Source organism: Dromiciops gliroides, chromosome 3 (assembly GCF_019393635.1).
Source record: "Dromiciops gliroides isolate mDroGli1 chromosome 3, mDroGli1.pri, whole genome shotgun sequence".
Taxonomy (NCBI): Eukaryota; Metazoa; Chordata; class Mammalia; order Microbiotheria; family Microbiotheriidae; genus Dromiciops; species Dromiciops gliroides.
The window spans coordinates 593641259-593665411 of NC_057863.1; the positions used below are offsets into that span (position 1 = coordinate 593641259).

At 39.5% G+C, this 24153-nt stretch overlaps 3 protein-coding genes across 20 annotated transcripts in view; 2 read left to right on the top strand and 1 right to left on the bottom strand.

Moving 5' to 3' along the window:
* Positions 1-15050: 15050 nt before the first annotated feature.
* On the bottom strand, positions 15051-15637 carry LOC122751411 (peptidyl-prolyl cis-trans isomerase A-like). The gene has a single exon (XM_043998459.1). It carries the CDS (start codon positions 15617-15619, stop codon positions 15095-15097), a length of 525 nt encoding a protein of 174 aa, XP_043854394.1. The 5' UTR covers positions 15620-15637; the 3' UTR covers positions 15051-15094.
* A 5535-nt stretch (positions 15638-21172) lies between these two features.
* On the top strand, positions 21173-21456 carry LOC122751410 (cytochrome c oxidase subunit 7B, mitochondrial-like). The gene has a single exon (XM_043998458.1). It carries the CDS (start codon positions 21173-21175, stop codon positions 21413-21415), a length of 243 nt encoding a protein of 80 aa, XP_043854393.1. The 3' UTR covers positions 21416-21456.
* A 1920-nt stretch (positions 21457-23376) lies between these two features.
* Positions 23377-24153, top strand: part of LOC122751408 (microtubule-actin cross-linking factor 1-like) — a 287171-nt gene continuing 286394 nt past the window's right edge. For all 18 annotated transcript variants that reach the window (XM_043998438.1, XM_043998450.1, XM_043998446.1 and 15 more), the window contains exon 1: positions 23377-23503. In XM_043998438.1, coding sequence (XP_043854373.1) covers positions 23395-23503 — 109 coding nt within the window. In that variant the 5' untranslated portion in view covers positions 23377-23394. The remainder of the gene's footprint in view (positions 23504-24153) is intronic.

A 24153-nucleotide genomic window follows, 5' to 3' on the forward strand; every position in this document is an offset into this window, starting at 1 on the left:
ATCTTATACATTTCTGCCATGTGATCCTTTGCATTGGTGTAAAGAGGCCCAGACTGCCCTCCCTTAATTTGATTCTCAGAAGGAAAAGGTTCAGCTTATTTCTTTAATAAGCCTCCTAAGATCCTATCACAGGTGGAACTTTGGAGTCCTTTTACATTGATAAATTGTATAGTATGTGCTGCTGCTTCTCTCTCCACTCATTGTAGAGAAGAGCAATCTCCTGTTATATTGAATTCTCTTTGCTTTACTGAAATCCTGAGGCCTCATAGTGAAATTTGGGTTTAGAATAACAATGAGAGTTACAAAACGCTTTCCTCACAAAAATCCTGCGAGGTAAGTAGTAAAAATATGGTTATTTCTGAAATGGCCCTCTCCAAAATGACCAATGATTTCTTAATTGCCATGTCTAATGACCTTTTCATCCTATTTGACTCCTGCAACACTTGATACTGTTGATTATCTTCTCCTCTTGGATACTTTTTCCCTCTCTGGGTTTTTAATAACCCTACTCTTTCCTCATTCTCCCATTATTCTGACGGCTTCTCAATCTCCTTTGCTGATTCTTCATCCACGTCACACTCTCTAATTCTCTTTTCTTTTCACTCTAGAGTATATAGATCTCATTGATCTCATTCACTCTCATAGGTTCAGTTATCATCTCTATACAAATGGTTCATATATATAATATATTATGTGTATGTGTATCTCTAGTCCCAGCCTCTCTTCTGAGCTTCAGTCTTTTTTTTTTTTTTTGAGCTTCAGTCTTACATCATCTCAACTGCCACTTGCACATCTCAAACTGGATTACATATTGGCATCACAAATTCATCATGTCCCAGACAGAATTCATTATCATTCCCCACAAACTCTCCTGTCTTTTGAACTTTCCTATTTCAGTCATTTTGGCTCACAACTTTGGTGTCATTTTTTGTTTTTCACTTTTACCCCACTTATTCAACCTGCTACAAATCTTATTTTTACCTTCATAACACCTTTCCTATATGTTCCCTTTTTATTTATTTGTTTGTTTACTCATTCATTCATTCATCCATTTATTTATTTTGTGGGGCAATGAGGGTTAAGTGACTTGCCCAGGGTCACATAGCTAGTAAGTGTCAAATGTCTGAGGCCAGATTTGAACTCAGGTCTTCTTGAATCCAGGGCCAATGCTTTATCTGCTGCGTAACCTAGCTGCCGTCATGTTCCCTTTTTATCCACCCAACATGGCCCACCATCCCATTTCAGGCCCACATCAGATGTTGCCTGGACTATTGCAGTAACTCTTTGAATCTTCCTGCCTTAAGTCTTTTTTTTTTTTAACAGTATTTTATTTTTTTCCAATTACATGTAAAGATAGTTTTCAACATTCATTTTTGTAAGATTTTGAGTTCCAAATTTTTCTCCCTTCCTCCACAAGACAGCAAGCAGTCTGATACAGGTTATACAGTACAATCATGTTAAACATATTTCCACATCAGTCATGTTGTGAAAGAAGAATCAGAACAAAAGGGGAAAACCACAAGAAAGAAGGAAAAAAAAACCCAAAGTGAAAACAGTATGCTTTGATCTGCATTCAGACTCCATAGTTCTTTTTCTGGATGTGGAGAGCATTTTCCATCATGAGTCTTTTGGAATTGTCTTGGATCATTGTATTGCTAGGAAGAGCTAAGTCTATCACAGTTGATCATCATGCAATGTTGCTGTTACTGTGCACAATGTTCTTCTGGTTCTGCTCACTGCACTCAGCATCTGTTCATGTAAGTCCAGATTTTTTTGAAATCTATTGCTTATCATTTCTTACAGCACAGCAGTATTCCATTATATTTATATACCACAACTTGTTCAGCCATTCCTCAATTGATGGCCATCCTCTCAATTTCCAATTCTTTGCTACCACAAAAAGAGCAACTATAAATATTTTTGTACATGTGGGTCCTTTTCCCTTTTTTATGATCTCTTTGGGATATAGACCTAGTAGTGGTATTGCTGGATCAAATGCTACCCACAGTTTTATAGCCCTTTGGGAATTGTTTTCTACTAACAATGCATTAGTGTTCCAATTTTCCCACATCTACACCAACAGTTATCATTTTCTTTTATTTTTTCATTGACCAATCTGAGAGGTGTGAGGTGGTACCTCACAGTAATTTTAATTTGCATTTCTCTGATCAGTAGTGATTAAGAACATTTTTTTCAGATGACTATAGATTCCCTTAATTTCTTCACCTGAAAACTGCCTATTCATAGCCTTTGACCATTTATCAGTTGGGGAATTACATATTTTTATAAATTTGCCTCAGTTCTCTATTTGAGAAATGAGGCCTTTATCAGAAACATTGGCTGTAAAAATTGTTTCCCGGCTTTCTGCTTTCCTTCTAATTTTGGTTGCATTGGTCTTGTTTGTACTAAACCTTTTTAATTTAATGTAATCAAATTATCCATTTTGCATTTCAAAATGTTCTCTTTCTTATCTTTGGTCATAAATTCTCCCCCTTGTGAGATTCAGTAGCATGCGCTCAACTCTCAAATGATTCAGCTAAAACTTCCGATCTCTATATATCTATATATCTTTACCACAAATAAGTTTTTTTTTTACCACACCCTCTACATAGATCTGACAGGTAAACTATTCTTCCTCTTCTAATTTGCCTATGGTATCACTCTTTATGTCTAAATCATGTACCCATTTTGACCTTATTTTGTCATATGGTGTAAGATGTTTCTCTATGACTAGTTTCTGCCATACTATTTTCTAGTTTTCCCAGCAGTTTTTGTCAAATAGTGAGTTCTTATCCCAGGAGCTGGAGTGTTTGGATTTATCAAACAGTAAATTGCTATAGTCATTTACTACTATGTCTTGTGTGTCTAACCTATTCCACTGATCCACCACTCTATTTCTTAGCCAGTACCAAATAGTTTTGATGGTTACTGCTTTATAATATAGTTTTAGATCTGGTATGGCTAGGTCACCTTCCTTTGCATTTTTTCATTAATTCCCTTAATATTCTTGACCTTTTTGTTCTTCCAGATGAATTTTGTTATTGCTTTTTCTAGCTCTATAAAATAATTTTTTGACAGTTTGATTGGTATGGCATTGAATAAGTAAATTAATTTAGGTAGAATTCTCATTTTTATTATATAAGTTCAACCTACCCATGAGCAATTGATATTTTTTCAGTTGTTTAGATCTGATTTTTATTTGTGTAAAAAGTGTTTTGTAATTGTGTTCATTTAGTACCTGGGTTTGTCTTGGCAGGTAGGCTACCAAATATTTTATAGTGTCTACAGTTATTTTAAATGGAATTTCTTTTTATCTCTTGCTGCTGAGCTTTGTCTTTCTGCCTTAAGTCTTTCCCCCCTTTCAGTCCATCTTCCATTCAGCTACTAAGTTGATTTTTCTAAAATGAAGGTCTGAACATGCTACCCCCACTGCTCCTTGAGCTCCAGGGTCTCCCTATTTCCTCCATGATCAAATATAAATTCTTTTGTTTGACATTTCAAGCTCTTCATCACTTGACCTATCTCTGCCTGTCTTTTCCAGTCTTCATACTCTTTACTTTCCTCCACATGCCCTATGATCCACCCACAAAGGACAACTTGCTATTCCTTACATGCTCCATCTCCCATTTCCATCCTCACACTTGGAATGCTTTGTCCTCTCTTCTTCCTCTTGTTTTCCCTGACTTTCTTCAAGATTCAACTCAGGAATCACATCCTGCTGCTAAGGCCTCTCAGTTGCCTTCTGTATACCAAATCTATATCTTATAACTGCTTACTTATGTCCAAGTTAGAATGCCAATTAGTATGTCATGCTCCTTGAGGGCAAGGACAGATTTTGCTTTTTGGATGCTCAGCACTTAGCACAGTGCCCGGCACATAATAAGGACTTAATAAATGCTTATTGATTGACTGACAGATTTACAGATGAGAAGACCTGGATGCAGAGACTTGCCCAGGCTCATATAGCTTGTAAGTGTCAGAGGTAGGATTCAAACTCAGCCATTTTTATTTTTTAATTAATCAATTTTTGCTTTTTGCTCTTAGACCAATGTTCTTTCCACTCATTGTATGGTGAAATAGACCTTTTAGGGTGGATATTCAAAGCCTAAAACTTTTCTAGGCATTGTGTAAGCTGTTTGGGACCACCTTAACACTCATTTCATTCTCCCAATTTTCTTTATTTCCCCCACCAATAAACCTCTCTGGGGCATTTGAGTTGAGAAGAATTTGTTTCTGGATTCTGAGCTCAGGTCGCTTCTTAGCTCTACCAGGAATACCACTTGTGTCATTTCTTACCAATTCTTTCCCAGTCCCTCATCATGCCTGTGATTCTGTCCTGGCCCTTTTTCCTAGGTAGCATGGAGATGATGGCTGGCGAAGCCTTTAGGTGGCGCTCTGCTCCTGAAGGATCACCACAGTAGAATGATATAACTGGAAAGGGCTTTAGCCTGTGCCAGCAGGAACCAGGTGATTCATCTTCCATCAAAGGAATTTTAAAGAAAGCATAATGACAGGATGATGTCAGAGAAACAGGTGGAGGCAGGAACTTAAATTGAGATTCTGGAGGGTGGTGCTGCATGGCATGGTTAGCTGGGCTCTGTCAAGTTGATTGAATGGCATAGATCACAGGAAATATCACGTCACTTGTTTTCTTAGTTCTTTTCCCATGCAGCCTTGTCTGGCCAACACCACTTATGTTCCTTCCCAGTTTACTGTCAGGTCTGTGCATGCCTTGGGTGTAACATGTTTGCGTCTGGTCCAGGTGGTTCATGGCTCGATGGGTCAGCCTACCTCATCCTTCACATTCGGGCTTTGTTTCTTCATGTTGGGCCTGTGCATTCTGTGGCTGGAGAGGGTTGTGTTGGAGTCTGACTGCTTGGAGGGCATGCCATTTCCTCTAACATTTTCAAATACAGGAACATGCCTAGACATCATAAGGTCAAATCTGAGGAACTAGACTTTGTTCCCAGAAGTCACTTTGTCTCTCTTAGATGCCTTTCCTTTGAGCGTGATCGAGTTTCCTTTCTTGTTCTGAGCTGGAGCTCTTGGTGAAAGGGAAATTTGAGTGTGGACGTAGTTGATAAGAAGGGATAAGAAGGGAGAAGTTGTGCAGTCAGGTGGAAGAATAGATTAGATTACATCAGTCATTCAATTACCATTATTAGTAGTATTAAGTGCCTACTATGTGCCTTAGCACTGTCCTAAGTTCTGGGGATACAGAAAAAGGCAAAAAACCCATTCCAGTTCTCCAGAAACTTGCAATTATGTAAAGGAGACAACATGTAAACAACTATGTACAAATAAGGTAGATAAAGGATAAATTGGTAATCAGTAGAAGACACTAGCATTAAATGGGATTAGGAGAGGCTTCTTGTAGAAGGTGAGATTGTTACTAGGATTTAAAGGAAGCCAGGGAGGAGATAAAATGAGGAGGGAGAGGGGGCAGCTTGGTGGTGCAAAGGCTAAAGCACTGGCCCTGGATTCAGGAGGACCTGAGTTCAAATTTGGCCTCAGACATTTGACACTTACTAGCTGTGTGACCCTGGGCAAGTCACTTAACCCTCATTTCCCCAACCCCCCCCCCTCCAAAAAAAATGAGGGAGAGAATTCCCAGGCATGGCAGGTGGTGTAAAAATGCCCATAGTGAGATATACATTTTTGTGTATATCAGGAGATATAAAGTTCTAGCTTCCATTTGTATCCAGGCTTAGTCTTCACTTTGTCTTGGTTACAAGCTTTAGATGGTCCTAGGTTTACTTGCAACTTGCAGAAAGGGAGAAATAGCAAGAAGATAAGTAGTAAGTTTCCCACCTTTGATGGGGGATTCTCCTGAGGAGGAAGGGTTTTCAGAAGAGATAACATGGCAACACTAACTGCTCCTTTTGTGACCTTCACCAGATGCAGTATGGTACAGTTGAAATAATGCTGGATTTGGAGCCAAAGGACTTGGGTTTAATTTTGGCTCTGTGACATATTACCTGTGTGACCTTAGGCAAGTCACTTTACTTTTCTTGTTTTCATTTTCCTCATTTGTAAAATATAGCGTTTGCACTAGATGATTTCTAAGGTCTCTTCCAGCTCTAAATCTATAATCCTAAGAATTTAAACAAAGTCCATATTATAAGTTTTTGAGCTAGAAGGGGACCTTAGTTCAACTCCCTTATTTTAAAGACAAGTAGCCTGAGGATCAGAGAGGTTAAGTGACTTGTTTAAGATTACATGGAGATGGGGCAGCTAGGTGGCACAGTGGATAGAGCACCGGCCCTGGAGTCAGGAGTACCTGAGTTCAAATCTGACCTCAGACACTTAACACTTACTAGCTGTGTGACCCTGGGCAAGTCACTTAACCCCAGTTGCCTCAAAAAAAAAATTACATGGAGAACTCTAATTCATCTTCCATATAACTGCTAAAGTGATTTTCCTAAAGCTCAGATTTGACCTTGTCACTCTTCTCCTCAGTAAACTGCAGTGATTCAGAAAAGAAAAAAAAAAGATTACATGGAGATTGAGTGGCAAGACAGAGATTTGAATTTAGTATGTGGGGTTCCAAATTCAGGCACTTTTTACTCATAAAAAGAGAGAGATTGGGACTCTCCTAGGAAACCCCGATGGCTTGTGAGAGGGAGGGAAGGAAACAAGCCTCCTATGTATCAAGTACTGTGCTAAGTGCTTTACAAATTTCATCTCATTTGATTCTCACAGCAACCCTGGGAAGTAGGTGCTATTATATTATCCCTATTTTACAGATGAGGAAACTGAGGTAAACAAAGGTTCAGTGACTTGCTCAAAGTATCTCAGGTTAGATTTGAGCTCAGGTCTTCCTGACTATCCACTGTGCCACCTAAGGGAGGACAAGAGTATTTCAACGAGACCTTGGCAAGACCCAGGGGGAAAACATTTAGCTAAAGAAGGAAAGAGAAAAAATAGCTAGATATCTGAAAGGGAGGAAGGGAATCCTACTTAAGGTCTTAGCATTGCTTCCAACTGCTGCATCATCTTGGCTGATCACAAATTATATCTTTAGTCATCACTAGGGGATGTTTACATTGGGTCCAAAACTGATGCTGGATGAAGCAGGAGAGTCAGAGTTAGGTAGCCCATAGCTAAACTGAAGGGACTGGGCTCTCTTGGGCCTCAGTTATTATAGTGGAGGTATGTTTTCCCCAGTTTCAAACAATCCTTAAGAGATACTCGGGGTGGGGGGGGGCAGCTAGGTGGCGCAGTGGATAGTGCACCGGCCCTGGATTCAGGAGGACTTGAGTTCAAATCTGGCCTCAGACACTTAACACTTACTAGCTGTATGACCCTGGGCAAGTCACTTAACCCCAATTGCCTCACTTAAAAAAAAAAAAAAGGAGATACTCTATACCTGAAGTTATTAGAGTTTCTCGGAGAGAAGTGTTTCCTAGGGTGAGATTGATATGGATGCTCCCTGAGGTAATCTGGGATTCTAAGTCAGGTTTGACACACCCTGGGTTTCCGTGGATTTGAAATGGATCTCTGAGAAGAGAGCCTGACCCTCTATAGTAAGACAGTCTCCCATATTTGCTAGCAATCTAGAAGGATCTGTGTTCTACTTGGTTCTAAGGAGCAAAACTTTATTAGTAGTAACAATGTATTATTAAATAATGAGAAAAGCAGAAATATTGTATTCGCAATGGGTTCTGTAGATCTATTCTTGAGAGGCCAAATAACTGTTTTAAAAATAAAACGACATAAAGTGTGAAGTGCAGTGCAACCTTCAAGTGTCATATCAATGACTAGTTATTTGTATTATTAAAATGCCACTTTGTATAATTATTCTGCTGTTAAAACCTTCAATGGCTCTCTCTGGCCTATAAGATAAAGTTTAAACTTACTACTATCTAGCATTCAAATCTTCCTATAGTCTAGACCCAGTCTGTCTTTCTAGCTTTATTTCCTAAAGCATTAATCTTACATTTCAACTGTTCTACATACAGTCTTTCAAACATATCTTTCACTTTCCTGTCCCTTTTACTTTGTTTATTCTTATTTCTCTGCCTAAAAAATCTTGACCATTGTCTCCTTGACAAAATACTATTTATTCTTCTAATCTAAGGCCATATGCCTCTTTTTTTAAGTCTATTCCTTGATGACCCCATCCAAAAGTAATCTCTTTGGCCCCTGAACTATATAGCATTTATTACTTGTACCATTCTTGTGGTACGTTTCATAAATGACTTGCCTAATTGTTTATATATGTCTTTTCTTCCCAACCAGAATCTAAGTTCCTGGAGGGTAGGGACTATATCTTATTCTTCTTTGTATCCTATAAAGTGTCTGGCACAATTTTTTGCACATATTAGGTACCTAATAAATATAAATGAGCATCTGGTATTCTCAAAATTATCTGATTTAGCCAAGGGCCAATTTTCTTAAATTTTCTACAGGAAAATTGAAATATTCTAAGGTACAGCAGCCAATTTTCCTGCCTTACTAATTATAGCAATTCTTTTTCTTGAATTCAGGATTTTGAGTATCTAAGGGGTCTGTCAAAACATAGAAAAGCACTGGTTTCTTGACAGAGTCCTCTTTCTGATAATTATAGTTTGGGACAGTGGATATAGTTAGCTGAGGAAACATAGGAGATTATACTGAATGTGGATTGATCCCAAGGCATCCCCTGGAAGAGGGGTAGTTTAAAAAAAATCCTAGATGTTAGGTTTGGGGGAATGAGTAATTTGCCCCTTACATTGAAAAGTGGAAGATAGTTTGAAGTATTTGTGGTACTTATAAAACACTTGCCTATTTATTTATATTTGTCTTGCTTCTTCAATTAGAATCTCAATGTGGGCAGTCTTTAAGGTAGATACAATTGTTTCATGCCTTCTCATCTTATGTAGTTCTTATTTATATTTCTTTCTTTTTTTGTTTTTCAAGTGAGGCAATTGGGGCCAAGTGACTTGCCCAGGGTCACATAGCTAGCAAGTGTTAAGTGTATGAGGCCGGACTTAAACTCAGGTACTCCTGACTCCAGGGCTAGTGCTCTATCCATTGCGCCATCTAGCTGCTCCTATCTTTCTTTATAAATCTTCCAAAGTAGAGGTATGTTACATATCAGAAGCTTCTTCTGATTTTTAAAAAATATTCCCAAAATACCAATGTATATGATTGATCCACTTTCATTTTGATCACACACATCCTCAATAATGTTCTTTATACCATTTCCAACATGCCAGTAATCATTATTTATAAAATGATGTGGTCTACCTTTTCAGTCTGGGTGCAGAGAACAGTATGTTTAATTGAGATGGGTTCTTATCAAGTGTGGTTTCATTGATTTGTAGGTAGCTCATAGTGTACACAATGTGACTAGTGCCTTTGATGAAAGATGTCTACTTTGGACTTTTTTGGGGGGGGAAATGGGGGAAGGAGGGAGGCTCAGTTAATAATCTTCTTTGGAGGATCTGACATGACAGGTCTCCTTTGTTCCATAAACAAAATGGGCCAGAGTTGAATGAATGTATCTGCCATTTTCAGCTAAGGCTTTTGGAATACCAAGAGTTTTGGGCACTGGGCAGAAATGTCTGGTGTTATCCTTTTCCAGAGCCCCTAACCTTTAGGTTGAGCAGATAAGAGTGGTATTTCAGAAGCTCTTTGCTTTTCAATTCAAGAAACATTTTTTTAAATGGTTATTTAAAAAAATAATGGTATCTTTTATTTTTTAATAATCACCTTCATTTCCACATATATTCCTTCCCCTGTCCCTATACATAGGCCATTCCTTCTAACAAAGAATAAAGAGAAAGGGGCAGCTAGGTGGCATAGTTAGATAAAGCACGGGCCCTGGATTCAGGAGGACCTGAGTTCAAATCTGGCCTCAGACACTTGACACTTACTAGCTGTGTGACCCTGGGCAAGTCACTTAACCCCAATCGCCCCCCCCCCCAAAAAAGAATAATGAGAAGAAAAATTCAGCAAAACAACAATACAATCAAATGAGCTCAAACAAACATGTATTACCTGCGTTATACATGGCACCATGCTAAGTGCTGGTTTTATGTGTGTGTGTGGGGAAACAATTTTGTAACAATTTTTTTTATTGTTCAGTCATTTCACTCATGTCTGACTTCTCTTGACCACATTTGGGATTTTCTTGGCAAGAAGACTGAAATGGTTTGCCATTTCCTTCTTCAGCTCCTTTTGCAGATGAGGAAACCAAGGCAAACAGGGTTAAGTGACTTGCCTAGGGTCACACAGCTAGTAAAGTATCTGAATTTGGATTTGAATGCAGGAAGATGAGTCTTCCAGACTCCAGGCCCAGCACTCTATCCACTGTGCCACCTAGCTGCCCTTGTAACAGTGCTATCCAAAAGTGGAATAGAATGACTTGGGGAGGTAAGGCGTTCTCTGTTGCTTGAAATCTTCAAGTGGAGGCTGAATGAATACTCACTTAGTGATGCTGTAATGGGGATTCCTGATAATATATGGGTTGAACTCAGTTGTATCTGAGGTTCCTGACAACTTTGAGATTCTGTAATTCAGTTACTAGTTGATCTCCAAAGTCATTTCCAGCTCTAATAGTCTGTGATTTCTATAGTCTTCTGTCTTCACTGTGAAGTGTTGTTAGAATAGTTGCTTTATAGGGAAGGAATGAGCCAGAAATGGGCACCATACTGGGTCAGTGCTGGGTTTTGTTTCCATCCAGAAGTAGGAGCTCTTGTCCCAAGATTTCCCAGACTAGAGATAAATGAGATTTCCTGCTGGTTTGTGTGTTTCTATGCTGCTCTCTGGTGCCATCTTGGGAAATTGCAGCTGTGCTTTCCCAACACAAGACGGGTAAACCCTCCTCCCTTGGCAGGGGTATAAATGAGAAGGAACATTCACTGTTTCCAGGAATGGCTTTTCCTGTCCCCTTTAATGTGTTAGGATATTTTGCAAGTCATAAAAGGCAATCTAGGCTAGTTAAGCCAGAAGCAGCTGGGGAATGCAGGATGCAGGGGGTAGCATTACTCACCAGACATACACAGAGTTCCTGGCTCTACAGTCCTGCAGCCTGTGAGTGAGTCACACAAGGGAATAAAAAGCTCCTGGTTGGGGACCTTGAGATTGAATGGTAGTGGATTCTTCCCTCCCCTTCCCTTACTAAATAGTCATCTCAAAGCTGAGGTGCCGGTTGGTGAGTGGGGACTAAATGAAGTTAAGTTTAGTTGCCTCCTGTATTGTGGGTGTTTGGAGACAAGGCTGAATCTGAAAACTGAACCTTCCAGGATTGTTTCCTTTACTCACTGTAAATCCCCCATTCATATGTATCTCTCCTTTTGTCCAGTGGGAGTCACTCTGGCCTAGGGCTAGAAAGCCCACCATAAGTACAGGTGCTGGGGAGGGAACTGCCATTGTCCTTTCTGGAGACAAATGCAATTTCTATGAATGTTTAAGGACTCTTTCAGAAGAGCTAGATCTGTGATTCATAGTCTCTCTTGCACATTGATGTCCAAGCTGCTTTTCTAAATCAATGTCCGAGTAAATGAGGTGAAAAGGCATTAGCATATTTGCAGACCTAATTTATAGTTTCTACACAGAAATGAGAATCAGAGTGGTGCCAGGGAAGGGAGACTGGACTTAGAGTCAGAAGACTTAGGTTATTCCCCTGACGTTACCTAAATGGCAGTGGCTGAGTCATCGAACCTTGACAAGTCTTGGTTTCCTCATCTGTAAATTGGGTATGATACTTAACCTACCTTCCAGGATTTCTGGGCGGAAAAAAAAAAGAAAAAAGAAGAGGCCAATGACACTGGCCTCTCAGCTCTTCCTTACACAAGACACTCCATCTTCCAGGTCCATGCATTTTTTTGTTTGTTTTTTGTTTTGTGGGACAATGAGGGTTAAATGACTTGCCCAGGGTCACACAGCTAGTGTCAAGTGTCTGAGGCTGGGTTTGAACTCAGGTCCTCCTGAATCTGAGGCCAGTGCTTTATCCACTGTGCCACCCAGCTGCTCCCAGCTCCATGCATTTTTACTGGTTATCTCCATGCCTAGAATTCTCTCTCACCTTTTCTCCATCTCATGGCTTGCCTGACTTCCTTCAAGTCTCAGCCAACATCTCACCTTCATAGGAAGCCTCCCCTGATCCCCATTAATGCTAGTGTCTTTCCCTTGTTCATTATCTCCACTGTATCTTGTCCCTATCTTGTTTGTACATAGCCATTTGCATGTTGCCTCCTCCATTAGACTATGAGCTCCTTGAAGGCAGGGACTATCTTTTGCCTTTCTTTGTATACTTAGTGCTTTGCACATGACACATAGGTGCTTAATAAAAAATATTTCCCTACTAACTGACTGGACATAGAGCACATGAAGGGGAGAATTGGAATGTGGAGGGCCTTGAATCCTAGGCTAAGACTTTATCTTTTAATCTGTGAGAGCCATTGAGTGAAGATTTCTATGCCAGTCCTGATGTGATTAGACCTCTACTTGAGGATATTTTGAGGATACTTTGGTAGCATGTGCAGCAGGATAGGTTGAGGAGGAGAGACTAGAGTTGAGAAGGGACTATCACAACAGTTCCAGTGGGAGATGGTGAGGGCCCAGCTCCTATGGGTGGTGAGCCAGTGAGGATAGAGAGGAGTCCAGGGATGTTATAGTGTAGGGGGTCAGAAGATATCTTTAGGAGCCAGAGAATTGATAAGACTGGATAAAACATAGGAGCTGGGGGAGTCAGAGATGGGCTTTCCCAAATATTTAAAATCCCAGGGTTCTTCAGCATATTTAAACATCACTGAGTATATAGAATCCACAAGGTCTGTGTGTTTCTTATATTCTCTGTACACATTCTTTCTCTTTTTCCTTCCACTTCAGGCTTCTTTGGGAACCTGGAAAGCTGCCTTTAAGAAACCTAAAATTAGCTGTTTGTGTGCAAAACTTGGTTTCCATGGCTGAGTGGGTCTAGTCTGCTTTTTCTTACCTAACTCTTATCTTCACCAGTGCCTGAAATTTACTTCAGAGCTCAGGATGTGACTCCTAGTTGGCATTTCTGAGTCCTATTAGATTGCCTGAACTCTGACTCTTTGAGTCAGTTGAGCTACTTAAAAGAATGGTCTTCCAGTTATACCTTTCTAGGACTGGTACCTGTTTTCCTTAATTTGCAAGAAATCCAGAGTTTATCACTCATGACCTATTCTTTGTCAATGCTAGAACACCCCTAAAAGGTTTTCCATCAAGGGTCTATTCCACCTCATCATCAAACCCTTGAAAAAGAATCATTTGGACTGGATAGACATTAAAGTGCATTTTTCTTTATGTTTTTACACTGACCTTCACTGTGTAGTCATTCAGAACGGGCACTGTCAGCTCATACTGACAGTTACATAGACAATGGTCTATGGTTCAGGAGCTGGGAAGTGTCTTTTTTCTTTTTTCCTTTTCTTAATAATATTTTATTTTGTTTTTTCCAATTACATGTAATGATAATTTTCAATATTCATTTTTGTAAGATTTTGAGTTCCAAATTTTTCTCCTTTCCTTTCCCACCTCCCTCCCCAAGACAGTAAGCAATCCCATATAGGTTATACAGTACAATCATGTTAAACACATTTCTGCATTAGTAATGTTGGGAGAGAAGAATCAGAACAAAAGGGAAAAACCACAAGAAAGAAGAAACAAAAATCAACAACAAAAGTGAAAATAGTGTGCTTTGATCTGCAGACTCCATAATTCTTTGTCTGGAGGTGGAGAGCATTTTCCATCATGAGTCTTTTGGAATTGTCTTGGATCATTGTATTGTTGAGAAAAGCTAAGTCTATCACAGTTATCATTGCACACCTTTGCTGTTATTGTGTACAATGTTCTCCTGGTTCTGCTCACTTTACTTTGCATCAGTTCACTTAAGTCTTTCCAGGTTTTTCTAAAATCTACCTGGTTGAGCTTAAAACTTCAGTAGAAGGCCTTCTTCTCCAGGATCATCTCCATCATTATTGGTATGAAGTATTAGTTGTCAGCATTAGCTTAAAAAAACTTGTCAGTTGGACTTTCTTATACTATTATGGGAGTGTCAGAGTCCCAGAGAGAAATGAAAGGGGACTGGGAATCATGTTAATCTTTGAGCTAGTGTAGTTTGTTAAATACTTCTTCTGTGATATAAAGATAAAAACAAAGCAGTTCCTGCCCTCAAGAAACTTCCATCATAGTCTTGATTCTTATCTCCCACCCTCACAAAGAAATGCCAGAGAAATAAGATTGATCTTATTTGGGCTGTTAGACATTTTGAATTTTTCTGTTCCTCCTCTGACTGAAAGAGAGAACTGAGGCAGTTAGCTCATGGTAAATAGTACAATGTACATGTAAAAGGGATTCCTTTTCATGTCAAGACACAACCTCTTCCTCTCTGCATCCTCCCCTCCCCTCCGAATCACTCATGGACATTAAGCCCCTGTAGCTTGGGCTGCCTGTGTTTGTCTTAATGAATTTCCACATGTGGGCTTTTTGCAGTGACAATACTTACTGATATTCTACCTACCTCACAAAGTCTTTCCAAGGAAAGGCAGGAACTCAGACCTGTGTTTTGGGGGTTGCTTGTTGCCTTAAGATCTCAATCTGGCATGCCAGAGCACTGCTAAGTTTGGCTTACCTTTGTTGGTGCCTAAAAACTTCAGTGCACTTTATTTTTATTTTCTATTTTTTTTTACTTAAAACAATTTTATTTTCTTCAGATTAATATATTCCAATATACACATACTTAAAAGAAACCCCTTCTGGTCATATTTCAGGTCAGTCTTCTACCTTTTTAATTAAAATCCTATTAGGACATTTGCAAGTTGAAATCTAAGCTCTCCCCCCCATTAAGAAAAACAAAACAAGAAAAGTTGGCAAACATTTATTAATAAAGCTTAAGATGAATCCTGTTGCTCACCTCCAACTTAATCTGCCCCCCCCATCATAAAAAGGAGAGCCTACAGGTGTAGTTTAGTTTTTATTTCATAATCATAAACTTAACTCTGTTTAGCCAACTTGTGGAAGGAAAAAGGAAATGAAATCCAAAGAGAATTGCAGCAAGTGAGAGCACAAGGATTATAAGGTATGAGAGTAGATGGGGTTCAGGGGTGCTCTCTCCAGCTACAGAGGAATGGTTTGATGGTTAAGACAAAAAACAAAACAAAAAAACTGATGAGAGTTGTCCACAGTCAGCAATGGTGATCTTCTTGCTGGTCTTGCCATCCCGAGAACCGAAACGCTCCATGGCTTCCACAATATTCATGCCTTCTTTCACTTGGCCGAAGACAACATGCCTGCCATCTAACCAGTCAGTCTTAGCAGTGCTGATGAAAAGCTGGGAGCCATTTGTGCTGGGTCCAGCTTTTGCCATGGACAAGATGCCAGGGCCAGCACGCTTCAGGATGAAGTTCTCATCAGCAAATTTCTCCCCAGAGATGGACTTGCCACCAGTGCCATTGTGGCGTGTGAAGTCACCACCCTGGCACATGAACCCAGGAATGATTCTATGAAAGCAGGATCCCTTGTAACCAAATCCCTTCTCTCCAGTGCTCAGAGCACGAAAGTTTTCTGCTGTCTTTGGAACCTTGTCTGCAAAGAGCTCGAAAGTAACCCGGCCCAGGGGCTCGTTATCGACGGCAATGTTGAAGTACACGCTGGGATTGGCCATGGCCACCTATGCCTGGGCCGGAGGCGATGGCGGAGGCAGAGGCGGCGGGGATTGGTGTCCGGCAGGCGGAACCAAGACGAGGACTCCCGGTGGCAGCGTCTGCAAAGCCCAGTGCACTTTATTGAGTGAAAACCTCCATGGCTTTCCCTTTCTTCTCCCCATCAGTTCCCCAAAGGAACATAATGACTTTGTTTCTGTAAGGAGAGGGTGCTTTGATGTTCCTGCTTTCTGGTGCTTTGTGATCTGTCATTGATATCCCAAATGGGGTTTATGCCCTGACTTCTTTCATTTTTTTTCAAGTTTTATTTTATTCAAGTTTTCTTGTACAAAATGACTTATATGATGTTTCACATAATTGCATATGTATAACCCATATCTGATTGCTTACTTCCTCAGGGAGCAGGGAGAGGAGGGAGGGAAGGAGGGATTAAATTTGGAACTCAAAACTATTAAAATGTTTATTATTATTTTTAATAAAGTATTTTATTCCAGTTACATGTAAAGATAGTTCTCAACTTTTGTTTATAAAAGTTTTCCAATTTCAGATTTTTCTCTCTCCCCCCTCCCCTAGACAGCAGGTAATCTGATATAGGATATATATATATATGTGTGTGTGTGTGTGTGTGTGTGTGTGTGTATATATATATACACACACATATATACATATATATGTATAAGAATATTAAACATATTTCTGCATTAGTCATGTTATAAAAGAAAAATCAGAGCAATGAGGAAAAACCTCAAAATAGAAAAACAACAGCACCAAAACCAAAAGAAATAGTATGGTTCAATCAGCATCTATACTCCACAGTTCTTTTTTTTTTTTTTCCTGGATTTGGAGATCCTCTTCCATCATGAGTCCCCTGGAACTCCTCTGTACCATTGCATTGGTGAGAAGAATATAGTCCATCACAGTAGATCAACACTCAATGTTGATGATACTGTATACAATGTTCTTCTGGTTCTGCTCATCTCACTCATCATCAGCTCACAAGACCCTCCAGGTTTCTCTGAACTCCTCCTGCTCATCGTTTCTTACAGCACAATAGTATTCCATTGTATTCATATACCACAACTTGTCCAGCCATTCCCCAATTGATGGGCATCCCCTCAACTTCCAATTCCTTGCCACCACATAAAGAGCAGCTATAAATATTTTTGTACATGTGGGTCCTTTTCCCTTTTCCATGATCTCTTTGGGAAAAAGACCCAAAAGTGGTATTGCTGGGTTTATAATTTTTTAAAAAAAGAATAAATAATGTGCAATAAAAAAAAAGAAATGATAAAGAACAATTTCAGAAAGGCCTGGAAAGACTTGTATGAACTGATGTATAGTGAAGTGAGCAGAACCAGGAGAATGTTGTGCACAGAGACCTCAATGTTGTTTGGTGAAGAGCTGTGAATGACTTAACTATCCTCTGCAATACGATGATCCAAGAGAACCCCAAAGGACTAATGATAAAGCATACTATTCACCTCCAAAGAAAGAACTGATTTTGATTGAACAGAGAATGAAGCATGCTATTTTTCACTTTCTTTTTTTCTTTAATCAAGTTTTCTTATAAGAAATGACTAATATATGAAAATGTTTTACATAATTGCACATGTATAACCTATATCTGATTGCTTACTGCCTCAGGGAGGGGAAAGGGGAGGGAGAGAAAGACTTGAAATTAAAATGTTAATTATTATTTAAAAAAATAAATATAATGTTGAAAAAAATAGCTGTCTCCCCCATTTTCATTTTGGGTAGGATAGAGTGAGTCACACAGGATGAACAGGAGTAGATGACTTGCAATGTGTTTTGAAGTTTTTTACTACATTACATTATTTTCTTCCCCAAGTCCATCCCCTCTTGAATTTTTCCATTATTGAGCACACCGATATCCTTCTATCATTTTTTGCAATCTCCATATCATCTTGGATTCCCCATTCTCCCCCACCCCACATCTGCAATGAATTGCCAGATCTTTTTTGTTTTTACCTTCCCAACATTTCTTGCATCTGTCTCCTAATCACATAAGCCATGAACCTGACCTCATGACCTCTTACTTGTGCACTATTGCAGTTGCCTCCTAATGATCATCTTCCATAGAATTTCCTAAAGTGCAGGTCTGACCATGTTGCTCCCTAACTCAATAAACTTGAGTGACTCTGTAGTGACTCGGGGATCAATCATCATTATTTCATCTTCATCTCGTCCTTTTAAAATTTTGGTTTTTATGTAAACTTTATCATCTACATAATTATTAGTAGTACGGTAGTAATATATTTGTATAATTTATAATAAGTCATGGGAGCATGTTCAAAAGTTTTTTTGTTTTCTACTGATAGAGATGTGTGACCAAAAAGTTTGAAGACCACTGGTCTAAATGATGAAACATTCCAAAGAAACAAAAATATTTCAGAAGTGTCCAAATTTTGTGAGCCCCAACCATATTCATTCTGCTGTTCTTCCTCCTTGTCCTTATATTTCTGGTTCAGCTACTTATCTTTAGTCCCACTTATTAACCAATAATTTATCAGAGTGGTGGCAATACTCTTCAGTTTGTCCATAGCCAGATGTGGCTTAGGTTCAGGATCTTTGTGATCTGGTATGATTTGTGATATAATTCATGCTTATTTAATTCACTTATCAAGAAATTGGAAGATTTCTTGGTCTAACATGCAAACCAGTCATAGCTAGAGGATTTAGAACCAGAATAGAAATCATCTTTTCCAAAGGTTTTTAACTTTTTTATGTCACAGAACCCACGGCAGTCTGAACCTATGGTAATCTGAAGCCTATGGACCCCTTCTAGAATATTGTTTTAATATATATAAAATAAAATATATAGACTTATAAAGGAAAAAATTAAATTGAAATAGTTATCAAAATATATATTTTAAAACTTCAAGGAGTCCAATTTAGGAACCTTTGATCTAGATTAATTTTTTTTTAATTTAAAATTTAAAAAATTTTTTTTTGGTTTTGGCCTTTTAAGCATGATTTCCATACACATTTCCATCTACATGGCTATAAACCTTGTAAATGGCAGTGTTTGGGACTTAGGACTCTTTGGTTTATGTAGTACATGGCTATAAACCTTGTAAATGGCAGTGTTTGGGACTTAGGACTCTTTGGTTTATGTAGTACTACATATAGTTTCAATTCACTGACCATGTTTTGGTGATAGACACAGATGTTACAGTTATTCTGGGTGTTACTTTGTTCTGAGATTTCTTGTGGGTAACAGTTGTGGGTGGTGACTGTATAGCAACTCTGGGGTAGAATGAGAATGGAGACAAGTTAAAGTACTGGAGTAGTCCCCCCCTTTCTGTAAGAGGTTTATTTGGTGGTTGGGGGCATTGCCTTTTGTCCTCTGGTTAGTGAGGAGGACATTCCAGGGTGTGTGTTTAACGTGACATGAAATATCTTCTCCTTTGTACATATGACACAGCATCGAAAAAGAAAACTAGCCTTGCCTTCCTGCAAACTTTGCACCACTTCCTATAAAGTACAGCTCAGCCCACAGCCCTATTCTTAGTTTTATTAGGTGGAAAATCTCTCTTACAAGCACAGAGATTACTTCATCCCCTAGGTTGAAAATCTGTAGTAACTCATATTTTAATAGGACTGTAATATTTGCAAAGTCCTTTCCTTTACAATAATACTGTGGGTAGGTAGTACAAATATTATTATCCCCACTTTACAGATAAGGAAACATATGAACTGATGAAAATAAAATAAGCAAACCCAGGAAAACACAGGAATGATGAATACAAAAATGTAAAGAAGAAATCCAAATGAGATAGAATTGGGGTGGGGGGTTAAATGACTTGTCCAAGGTCACACAGCTAGTAAGTGTCAAGTGTCTGAGGCTGTATTTGAACTCAGGTCCTCCTGAATCCAAGGCTGGTACTTTATCCACTGTGCCCACCTAGCTGCCCCAACATAGAATTTATTTATTTATTTATTCATTTATTCATTCATTCATTCATTTGCAGGGCAATGAGGGTTAAATGACTTGTCCAGGGTCCCACAGCTAGTAAGTGTCAAGTGTCTGAGGTCGGATTTGAACTCAGGTCCTCCTGAATCCAGGGCTGGTGCTTTATCCACTGTGCCACCTAGCTGCACCCCCCCCCCAATAGAATTTTAATGATATATTTAGTCACAAAGAAGAGATAGGAGAACATACTTTCCAACTTTTTTTTTCTTTTTCTTTCTTTCTTTTTTTTTTTTTTTTTTTTTGCAAAAGTGGTGGGGAAGGCAAGGGCAACTACAGACTCAGCTGTGTTGGTTTGTTTTTCTGAATCTTTTTTCTTTCTTATTTGTTGTTATAAGGGATGGCTTTCTGGGAGAGGAGAGAAATGGGATATATTGTAAAATGTTGATGATATAAAAACAAAAGATAACAGTAAATGTTTTTAAAGCCTACGCTCCCCTTAAATTGTGAATGATCACATACACACTCATAGACATATGTGTGTGTATGTGCATATGTCTATGTGTCTGCATGTATATATCTTCTGCAAGCTTAAAGACAGTAAACTCTGACATTAAATAATTAGTGTCTTGCTATGAGCCAAAAATATTTAACACTTCTTGGTAGTTCCAAATCAACATTCTTGGACATCACTTGTCTTAGAGGTAGAAGGAAGTGTGAAGCCCAGGTTGTTTTTCTTTTTCCTTCTGACCTGTTGACTTGGTTTACTCATTCAACAAATATTTTTTGAATTCCTATATTAGTATTTTTTTAATTAGTCTCCAAAAACTCAGTTTCTAACCACTAGAAGCTTATAATCTTGTTGGGAAATAAGATACGTAATAATGACAACGTGTGTTTTAGAGCACTTTAAAGTTTACTTTAAATTGCCTTCCTTATGACAGTTCCATAAGACAGATGGTAGAATAGTAGATAGGCAACAGGTGGTATAGTGGCAAGAGTGATGGGCCTCGAGCCAGAAAGACTTGAGTTCAAAACCTGATTCACACACTTATTAGTTGTGTGATCCTAGGCAAGTCACTTGACCTTTCTCAGTTTCAGTTTCCTCATCTATAAAATGAGGACAGTAATAGCACCTTCCTTACAGGGTTGTTGTGAGGATCAGATGAAATAATATATGTAAAGCTACCACTACCTCTCAAGGTAGATCATTTCACTTTGTATGGCTCAAAATGATAGGAAGTGGCATTGATCAGACTCTGCAATATTTACCTCTTGCTCCTAGTTTAGCTCTCTCAGGCCAAAGAGACAACTTGACAACTCTTCAAATATTAAAAAAACAAAACAAAAATAAAGCCCTGTTAAGTTTTTCCAGGTCCTTTCTTCTTTAGCTAGAAATCCCCATTTCCTTCAATCAGTCCTCATATAGTATAAACTTCATCCTGATTGCCCATTTTTGGCATGTTCTGTACCATATCAATGTCCTCCCACATTTTTATGATATCCAAGAAGCACCCCTTTCTGCAGGCTTTTCTCACTGTATTTTCTTGCAAGGACAAAGCAACGCGCTTGGCATGCTGTCAACAACCTTAGTCCCCTGTGGTTTCTTCTTACTCTTTTGGTGATGTTCCTTCTGTTTAGGAGGGCCTTGAGCCACTTTTTGGTTTGCAGCTTTCAGCAAACCGTTGAAAGGCAGAACCACCAAGACAGGCTGCCCGATTTTCATGATAAGTATGGCACCCCAATATTGCTAAGTGGAGCCACTTTCTGTCTTGCCATTTGGGCATATGCGGCCACCCAGATTGTAATTGAATGGAACCTGTCCCCTGTTGGCAGAGTTGTCCCAAAAGATTGGAGGAGCCAGTAAAGGAGATATTCCTTTCATCAAAGCTGGCGTATATTCTGGATTGTTCCAAAATGAACATATGAAGTAAAGGTAGTCTGTTTTTTGTTTGTTTTTTTGTTTTTTGTTTGTTTTTTAATTAATAAAGAATTTTATTTTTTCCGTTACATGTAAAGATAGTCCTCAACTTTTGTTTATACAAGCTTTACAATTTCAGATTTTTCTCCCTCCCTCCCCCCTCCCCTAGACAGCAGGTAATCTGATATAGGTTATATATATATATATACACACACACACACACACACACACACATAATAACATTAATCCTATTTCTGCATTAGTCATGTTATAAGAGAAAAAATCAGAGCAATGATGAAAAGGTAGTCTGTTAATCAACTGTAACGTGGCATTATTAATGTAATAAAATACATTTGAAATCTTAAAAAAAAAAATGATAGGCAGACCCCCCTCCCCCCGCCCCAGGTTAGGGATTTTCTAAGTCAATTTGTGAGCACACACAAAATATTTATATGCCATGGTGATAGGCACCATAGAAATACATAAATAGCCAAATACATAAATAGTGTGGCACAAAGACAATCCCACATCCCCCACTCCATCCCTAGTGGAGGAAGTTAGTCTGGTAGACAGAAGATAGAATCACCTATCTTAAAGTGGGTATTTCATGTTCATATGTCCATGTGTGTGCATGTGCGTGTGTGTTTTCTGTTTTATACAGTGTCAGAATTAGAAAGGAACTTAGAAGTCATCTTGTCCAACCCCTTCTCAAATCATAATTCCCTCTACAACACCCCCCAAAGTGTTTACCCAACCCTACTGAAGACTCAGAGACTTTTAGTGACAGAAAACTAACTCTTCACCAAGGTCAATCTTGTCTCCTTTCTTGGACAGCTCTGATTTTTAGAAAGTTTTTCTTTATTCTGACAGAAATCTGCTTTTCTGTAACTTCTGGTTTTGCCTTATGGGCTAAGCAGAAACAGTTCAATCTCTCTTTCAGTTATCTTTTATATCCACATGTTCTCAGATGTATCCATATGAAGTGGGGTGGGTGGACTGGTGTTCCCACCTGACTGGAATACATCCAACTTAGCTTGTGGAAACTTCTAGTCCAGTTCACAAATGAGTTTCAGTTACTGTTTTGGCACTCTGTCATCCTAACATTTGGAACTGACTTTGGTAGGCTTTGGTTTTGCAGAAAGCAGTAGGCTGTTCCCCACTGGGCAGCACCATGAACTGGAGAACTCCCCAGCACCTCTCAGATAGCCAGTGAAAAACCAGAGCTCTTTTCTTTCTGTCTTAAAAGAATCTCGGCTAACAGTGAGCGATTTTGGGAGCCGCCCAGAGCCATCAGAATGGTGATGGGGTTTGTCTCACGAGTGAAGACTAGAAGACTTGGACTATAATGTATAACACCTGGTCCGTCCCCCTTTTCTGTAAATGTGTCTATTGCCTGCCTTTCTGTTCCATGAGAAGTCTTTCTGCTTTTCTCTTTTGTGACTTCCTCTTTCTGACCACGTCCCTGCTTTTGGCATTCTAGCCAGGCCAGGAATGGAAAGTTAGAAGTATGACGTCTTCTGACACCCTCCCTGCTTGCTGAGCTGTCTTGGGGTTTGCTTGTTTAAGCTAAGTAGAAAATGCCAAAGAAAGAAGTTTGAGTCAGCCTGACACTAGCTTTCAGAGTCCTCTTCACTCTCTCCTTCTCCCTCCCATTTCCCCCACAACCCCCCTTCCTTTGGTCATTCAGTTTCCCGGGCTTTGTCTGCCCCAGAGAATTCTAGCCCCAGCCTCCTAGTATCTGCTGAAAGATAGAGAACAAGAGGCTGTGGTCAGGAAGCTTCTGACAGCGCCTCTGTGGCCCTGCGATGATAGTACGGATCGGCAGCAACCTCAGGGGAAAGGCATTCGGAGACAAGCCTGGAGTTCAGGGCTTATGACAGACAACAGGGAGGAAAGGAAGGCTGGAACTGGGGCCTTGACTAGAAATGCCTTTCCTAGACTCAACTTATTTACCTCCAACACTCGTTATCTTGAGTCATGTTCTTGGAATCGCTGGAGTCTTGTACTGGAAGAGGTTTGCCAAAGGTAGAGACGGTAAGGGGTTTGTTTTTCTTTCTATTTCACATACGTCTCAGTCTTCACTATCCACCTTAAAGGGCTGGTGCATGTTCTGGAATGCCGCTGTCAGGGTGATCGCATGTGAGAAGCAGGAGGTAGAAGTGCTCTTGTGCCAATTAAGGAAGAACTTTGTTCCCTGTCTCAGAGAGTCTCTATGAAAGTAGGGGACATCCGGACTCTAAAGAGTTTCAGAAAACTAGCAGCTAAACAGGCTTGAGGCTGTCTTCAGACTGGGAGGTTCTTCCGTTAGATTTTTTTCATTGTGGTTTGGATGGATGCTTCAAAGTTCTTGGTTTTGTTTGCTTGTTTCTTTCCCTGTCTCTTCTACCTTCCACCTAGGAAAGACCAGGGGATTATGAATGGGGAAGAGATTCTGAATTTGGTATATTGATTGGCTGATGGAAGGAATGGAAAGGGCAGGGTCAAACTATGGGGGCGGGGCGTAAGGGAAAAGGAGCGGGGTGGAGAGAGGTGTCTTTTCTAGGGGCATGTCAGGGCCTCATTGTGTATTTAGCTCTTTGCTTTGGAGCTTGTCCATAGGCCAGTCAGTCATGCAGTTCATCTTTCAGTGACTGGAGTAGTCTCTTTGTTTAAGTCTGCAGTGAACCAGGGCTCTGACAACCAAA

Excerpts from the sequence above, each read along its gene's own strand:
- LOC122751411 (XM_043998459.1), bottom strand. The coding sequence starts at position 15,619 with ATGGCCAATCCCAGCGTGTACTTCAACATTGCCGTCGATAACGAGCCC.
- LOC122751410 (XM_043998458.1), top strand. The coding sequence starts at position 21,173 with ATGTTCCTTCTGTTTAGGAGGGCCTTGAGCCACTTTTTGGTTTGCAGC.